The following is a 7,263-nucleotide window of genomic DNA, read 5'->3' as shown; positions in this document are numbered from 1 at the left end:
TCTGTATAGTATATACCACCATTGTCTCCAATTGATGCCTCTTTAGTCCTTTGCTTAATAGAGCAGTCTCATTCCAACCCAGGCTAGGCTGGACTCAGTGACCCTACTTCAACACCTGAGTGCTGGGATTGCAGGTGAGGTGCGTGCCTGTGTGTGTGCGTTTTGAGACAGCTTTTAAGTTTGGCATATCAACAGATGTAAATGAACAAAACAATACAGTTTAAGTTGCTATTTTTTATTCTTTATCTCAAAGTTTTGGTGCCCAAGTTTGGCAAATGATAGAAGTTTATACATACACACATTTACATATATACATGGTTTTAAAGTTTAGAGCCCTAGCTTCATTGTTAAACTCTCTGCTCAGGCTGTTAAAAAGAGGTTAAATGGCAAGAATACATATATAAAAATCAGGAAAACATGAAATAACCATAATGTATAACTTCTGCTTTTATGAACTACGACATTTTTGAAACAAATCTTGTTAAAACTATTTCAGCCTCATTAGGAATAGTCAATATCCAGTGATTCCAATTTAGGTTAAAGGCATCCAGTTTACAGGATCATTAGAATCTGAAGCAAAGTCCTTCAGATGTATGCCTTTAAACTGCTACACAAATGCATCACAGCAATGTTCAGGTTGTAGCTGAAAAATTTCCAGCAAGCACACTAAACTCAAAAACATTCGTTGTTGGGTGGTTAAGTACATCAGTGTACTCGAGGCCGTTTGACTACATTCTCTGCAGGAGTTTTCCTCTTCTGTGGTAATCCAGGCCCACCTTTCTTATTATGGAATAAAGCAGCTTCGGATACACGGTAATTATCTGCACAAGGAGGGGATTCCTAGAATGGGAAGAGGAAAACTTCAAATTTGTAGTGCATGTCTCCAGGTTTCTTTTTCCCCTCAAAGCTTGCCAGTGGGTCAAAAAGTGTTTTTATACCCATTTACAAATGTGCAATGGACTTAACTATCATCGTATAACTAGCAGGTAGCAAGGACATTCAAGTGTTTCTACCTGACACCAAATCCTTGCAATGGCTACCTTTGTAGCCATTTTTCTATTTTCATAAAAGACAAAAAAAAAAAGACAAGCTGGCCTTTTGTAGCCCAGGATGCTTCAGACTTTTAGTGATCCTCCTACCTTTAACTCCCAAATGCTGCGATTAAAGGCCTGAGTCACCATGTTTGCCTTTTTTGGGTTCTGGGAATTGAACTTAAGTCTGATAAATTCTAATTAAAGACGCTGGAGAATTAACAAACCAAGTAACTGTTACAGGGCAGGTCAGACCCAAGAAACCTAAATAGATCAATTTAGTTTTGTGGGCTTTTTCATGTGTGCCACAGGCTGGCTAAAATTCTAATAGAAATGGCTTGAAGAACAAGGTAGGAAAGCTATTTCCACAGAAAAAAAAGGTTGGGAATCCCAGAGCAAAGGTCTGGAAGCCAGAAATAGTTTGTGGAGCTTGGCCAAATCTTTGGCCTCATATATATATGAGACACACACTTAGCCTTTATTTAATAAGACTAAAATGTGAACTGACAGTTCAGCTGCTTCTGTTATTTGTTAATGCAAACAGATAAATGCCAGGATCTATAGTCTATAACCTATTTTCCATCAGAATTGAAAACAAACAAAAAAACAGTTTAAGGCCTAAGGCCAATCTGGAGTACCAAGTGAAAAAAAGCTCATAAACAGCAGTGATCCACGCTGTTGTATCATGTATCATGTGGCAATTAGCAGGGCAAGGATGGGAGGCAAAGAGAGGCAGACAGAGTAAGAGAGGTAAAGACTGATTCTTTTAAAGCATGATGCTACTACCTCCACTGTAGCCATACCAGATGCTAAAAGTCAAGTGACTATAAAGTGACACCAAATCTCTTCTAGAAGAGTCTGATAGTGAATACCATGCAATTCTAGTACTAGGAGACAGAAGTAGGAAGGCCTGCAAGTTTAAAGCTATCCAGACCACATAAACTAAATGTATACTTAGCCCAGCAGTTATACTACTTCACAGTGAAGGGGAGTCACCCAGGGGCTCTAAATTAATGTTCTCTTCAGACAGAACATTCTATAATAAGGGATGAGCTAGCTAACATGCACCATGACCTAGACACATGGACAGTATGCTAAGTGTTCTCTAAGGCCAGATATAAGAAGCTCTCAAACTAAGGAAAGATTAATATATTCTGGGGACAAATAATCAAACAAGCTTATCTGGGGTAGAGGTCATTGAGAAGGGCCCCAAGGATGCTTGTTGAAATGAGGTCATGCTCTTGATAGCAAAGGGTTTTGGAAGGCAGGCCATCATCTACCAGGGGGGGCTGACTCACATGATGGAACTGTTATCTACAATTTCACTGTGCTGCAACAGCTCTTCTAAGAGGAAAGTAAACAAATACTGGATTCTAGTTAATGATACACATGATAAGTATTTGAGGAGACACAGTTCTGATTTCCCCCAAACTCTGAAATGCATAAAAAAAATGAGAAACTGATATGTAGTAAATCAATGTTACTTGATTAGATTAAAATGTTACTTGACCTAGGAAGCAAGTATACAGTTTAAAATTTCATTCATTTAGGGCCGGAGAGATGGCTTAGCAGTTAAGAGCGCTTAAGAGATCTTGCAGAGATCTAAGTTTGATTCTCACACCCACACTGGACAGGACAGCCTCCTATAACTCCAGCTCCAGGGAATAGAACTCTTTTGTTTTCTGAACTCCAGACACCTCTATACACACACACACACACACACACACACACACACACGGTAGGTCTGTTACTGTTAGGTAGAAACTGAGTCTGATTTCAATGGCAACCAGTTCTCTTGTCTCTGAGCCATCTCTCTAGCCCCCTGCTTTCTTTATAGCCCAATATTTTAAAGAACTTGTAAAACATCTATAGCTACCCAGATTTTCATAAACCTGTCATACTTAAATTTCATGCTAAAAAAAGTTTACAGGCATCCTATATAGAAATGGAACTAAACTGAAAGACTAAAGAATGGCAGACTATCAATTCTATTAGCAGCAAGCCAAGAGTAAATGTATGGATGTTCATCTACAAATATACACATATCTCTAGAAATAAGGAAGTATGGGGCCAGCAAAATGACTCAGCAAGTAAAGGCACTTGCTACCAGCCTGGCAACCTAAGTTTGAACCTACATGGTGCCAACTCCCCACCCCACATATACACAATATAAAAATGATAACGATAAACGGAAGAGTAGAATGTGACAAACCAGCATGAGATAATCAGCGATATATTCTGTTTTCAAGCAGACCATGTTCTGGGCAGTAGCCTCTGCGATGAAAACTCTGCAGTCATCAGGTTTCAGTTTATTGAAGTCACAAAAGAGATGTGTAGCATCTTTAAGTAAAGGTTCTGGATGACCAGGTAACACCTAATGAAAAACAGGAAGAGTTAATCCCCTCATGCTCCAAAGCAGATGCTCCTCCCCTCAAAGGGAAGGGAGACATCACAGAAACCTTGCTGGACAAGTTTGTGCAAACCTGCCCCTAGAATAGCAGTAAATTAATTCAGGACAAACCTTTGCTCCCCCTGCCTGAAGAAGGCGCTTGAACCCGGCTTCTCGGGGCCGATCAACACGTAAAATAGCTTTCCAGCCACTAAATGCTCCCTGTTTAAAAATAAATAAGTACATGTAATTTTAACATATTAAACATTCAAAATGCAGAGATAATGCATGAATTGTTTAGTGTCAATAAGTAATTTCTTGTCTCATATAAACATCTCGGTAGGTTTTTTGCATATATTTACATATACTAATACTAAGTATCACTTGCATGCAGGGCCTACGGAAGTCAAAAGAGGGTATTGGATCCTCTGGAAGTAAATTTACAGATGTTGATGATAGAAATTAAATCTGAGTTCTCTGGAAAAGCAGCAGGTGCCTTTACCCCTGGGCCATTTCTTCAACCCATTATTATTAAAAAAAAAAAAAAAGAAAGAAAAGAAAAAGAAAGAAAAGAAAAAGAAAAAGGACAAAGTTTCATAGGCTAGCTCTGACCTCTTGCTCTTCTCCTGCCTCCCAAGTGCTAGGATTACAGGAGTACCCTAGTGGACTTAATGTCAGTAAGTAACCCTCTCCCGCCCCCATCATTTATTTGGGAAAAGGGGTAGGAGGCTTATGCAGAACATGCCCACGGAAGCATGGGGACAACTGCATGAGTCAGTTCTCTGCTTTCACCTTTCAAAACCGTGGGGATCAAACTCAGTCGGCTAGGGTTAGCAGCAAGTGGCTTTCTACTTGCTAAACCATCTGCTTGGGCCAATAATCCTCTAACCTTTATAATGACTTTATAACTACTGTCATCATGTAGCCATGCACAAGCATAGCGAGAAGCCAGTGTGGTCACTGATCTGAGCGCCCAGCAGCTGTCAAGGAAAGGAGTGGAAAGCCTGACTGGGGGAAGAGGGGGAGGGGAGCTTCCGTGTATCTCTTACGACGTGTGATTTTGAAAAATTAAATATTTAAGTAAGAAATAACAGTAAAATTATTCTGAAAGAAAGGGACACCAGGCTAACCAAGCTTTGGAGAATGCAGAGAACTCAATGGATCATGAGAGCACTTTAAGTGAGGAATGCTTAGCCTTTCTGTGAACCATGAGCTCCTCTGACAGTTTAGCCAAACCTATGGATTCTTATTTTCTTTAGAATAACAACTTGATGGATAACCCCATATACATAGGTACTATTTTAAAATTTCAAAATAAAAAGACCCATGTTTTAAAAATGATCAAGTGTCAAAAGCTAAGTTTTGACGTGGAAGATAGATGTTATACTAACACATTAACCAAAAGCACAAAGGACAGGTCTGATAACTACAATAATGAACACAGTAATCAAGCGTTTTAGACATCAGAAAGATAAAAATCAAAACTGAAGTAGGCAAAATGGCTGTCATCAGAAATAACAACAAGTGTTGACAAAGATGGAAGAAAGAGAAACCTGTATTTACTGCTTAAGGGAATGCTATCATATAATAAATACATAGGCACACATAATGGAATATTATTCAGCTGTGAAGTATGGGGTTATGTTATCCACAAGGAAATGGAGAGACCGGGAGATCATCACTGAAGTGAACAGCCAGATCACGAGGGACAAGTATAGTAAGTTTTCTCCTATATGCGGAATCAAAATTTTTAAATTTAAATAAATGAATATAAGACATGAAAGCAGAAGCAGGACTATGTGGAGTAGAGGAAAGGAGCCAGCAAGCCAGGGAGGACAGCTCAGGGAGGGAACAAAGGATGGGGTGGCATGAAAAGTCTAACAAAACAGGACCTTGCAAGCTAGCTAAAAAATAAAATCTGGTTTTTTAATCAGTAAAAATAACAAGTATATGTTGTGATTTGCCTTTATTTCTGTAGGTAGAATTTAAAATCCTAATAAGCCCACATAATCCAGATATTTTTTATAAGCCTAGATTGGACAGATCTAGAGCTTTACAAAATTATCCCCCAGCTATAAGACCCCTTGTTACTTGCTGTTTCTACTGGCCATGAGGTTCTAGTCCATGGTGGCTTTCTTCTCCTCCATCTTCTCTCTCTCCCTCTACTTACAGTAAGCCCCCTCTCGAATCTCCAGCCCCACCTTTCTCCCTCCTCCTGCCCAATCACAGGCTTTAGTTTTGTATTGACCAGTTAGTTTAACTGGGGAGAAGTTTCATATGGCATCCCTTGAATATGTGAGGATCTGCTCACACCTTGAGGAACCTTAGAATTAATTTAGCATTAGAATACAAGGTAGATCAGACAAATCAGTACAGATATATAATTAAAGGAAACGTTAGCTTGCAATCAGCAATTAGGAAAGAAAGGACATAATGTCCTTACTCAAAAGTATGTAGACCCCTTAGAGAATTTGCAGACCCGGCTTAGGACTCCTGATGCTATACCCTGAAAAGACAAGTTATCTTTAGAAGACCCTATCTTACTGTATAGCACAATACTTTCTGTTTGTTGTCTACATAGCTTCAGATATCCTAGAATTCAAACATTCTCCTGCTTCTGTCTCCTTGCACGGCTACAACAGAAATTTTAGTTCAACACAGAATGTGCAACTAAATATATCAATTATGGAATAAAAGACAATCAGAACTACTTGGTCAAGCATATGCTCTTTAAAACAAGTCACAATAGTACCTCAACAATGCCTGATTTTTGACTTTGCTGGATTCTTTTCCTCCATCTCATTGCCGCAAGTGCAAGCTTCTGCTGGTGCTCAGTGACGTCAGGAAGAGCATCAAGTATGGAGCTACTTCCCCACTCGTAGTCTTCTTCCTAGAAAACCAGGCCGTGAACTTGTGGGTTCTGTTCACAGCACTGTGCTAACTAAGCATGGGTATCCGGCCCCCAGAAGCTTGTCGTCTATTAAGATCAAAGCTGAATGTTCAGTCCTTACAGAGACACAAATGATAGAGAACACTATTTTGTGAACTCATTCCGTTTATTCAGTTTTATGTGAAGAACCAGTACACCTGGCTTTAATTAAAACCAGAAACTTATTTCCCCAAAACAAACCTTTTGGCCAGACAGCTGTATTTTGGCAACTTAGTAACATACCTAACTTAGTAAAATACCCTAGTATTTGGCTTCCTGAGAGCACAGCCTGAGGAGGGATGAACTAAGACAAGTCCCAGGGAGCTCAGATTGGCAGCTTCAGAAACCAAACAGTAGATATTACTGTGATGCCCAGCTTGTTACAACTGCTTAATATGGATGAGCTAACAGCAAGGGAAAAAGACTTATAATGGGCTATCTTGAAATCTTCTCATTAAGAGAATATCATTTCAATAAAAAAGCACCGATAAATTAGGTAACAAAAAGTGAACAGGCCACAATTAAAAACTCATTTTTGGTATGCCAACCAAAATATTTAATAAAAAGGGATGTGAATAAAGCAACCTGACCTTGCAGACTTTGTTCTGTTTCAAAGATCCTCACACAACAGCTGTAATCTGACTGGCCACATGTGGTCATTTAAACTAAATACATGGTAAGGGGATGACCAAGGATCTCCTAAGCCATTAACAAGAGAACAAACCTTCACAGGAATATGAATACACACCTGCACAAAGTGCCCAGCTGTCTTGCAAGCGTCTAGGTAGGAACGATGAAGCACCCATTTACCAGCTGCCATAGAAGCTAAGTACTTCTCATTGCGCAGTGGGTAGCCCACAACCATGTGTGTGCAGCTGGGGTCAGAGCTCTGCTTCTCGATCACCGACCCACCT

At 39.6% G+C, this 7,263-nt stretch overlaps 1 protein-coding gene across 1 annotated transcript in view; it reads right to left on the bottom strand.

The window, feature by feature from the left end:
- Positions 1–219: 219 nt before the first annotated feature.
- Topbp1 (DNA topoisomerase II binding protein 1) overlaps positions 220–7,263 on the bottom strand; it is a 51,285-nt gene continuing 44,241 nt past the window's right edge. The window contains exons 23-27 of the mRNA XM_029481989.1: positions 7,098–7,261; positions 6,173–6,310; positions 3,553–3,642; positions 3,244–3,405; positions 220–840 (exon numbers count right to left, since the gene is read on the bottom strand). Coding sequence (XP_029337849.1) covers positions 706–840; positions 3,244–3,405; positions 3,553–3,642; positions 6,173–6,310; positions 7,098–7,261 — 689 coding nt within the window. The 3' untranslated portion in view covers positions 220–705. The remainder of the gene's footprint in view (positions 841–3,243; positions 3,406–3,552; positions 3,643–6,172; positions 6,311–7,097; positions 7,262–7,263) is intronic.

Source organism: Mus caroli, chromosome 9 (genome assembly GCF_900094665.2).
Source record: "Mus caroli chromosome 9, CAROLI_EIJ_v1.1, whole genome shotgun sequence".
NCBI lineage: Eukaryota > Metazoa > Chordata > Mammalia > Rodentia > Muridae > Mus > Mus caroli.
Note: the sequence above shows the minus strand (reverse complement) of the source record. Positions and strands in the feature narration are given on the sequence as shown.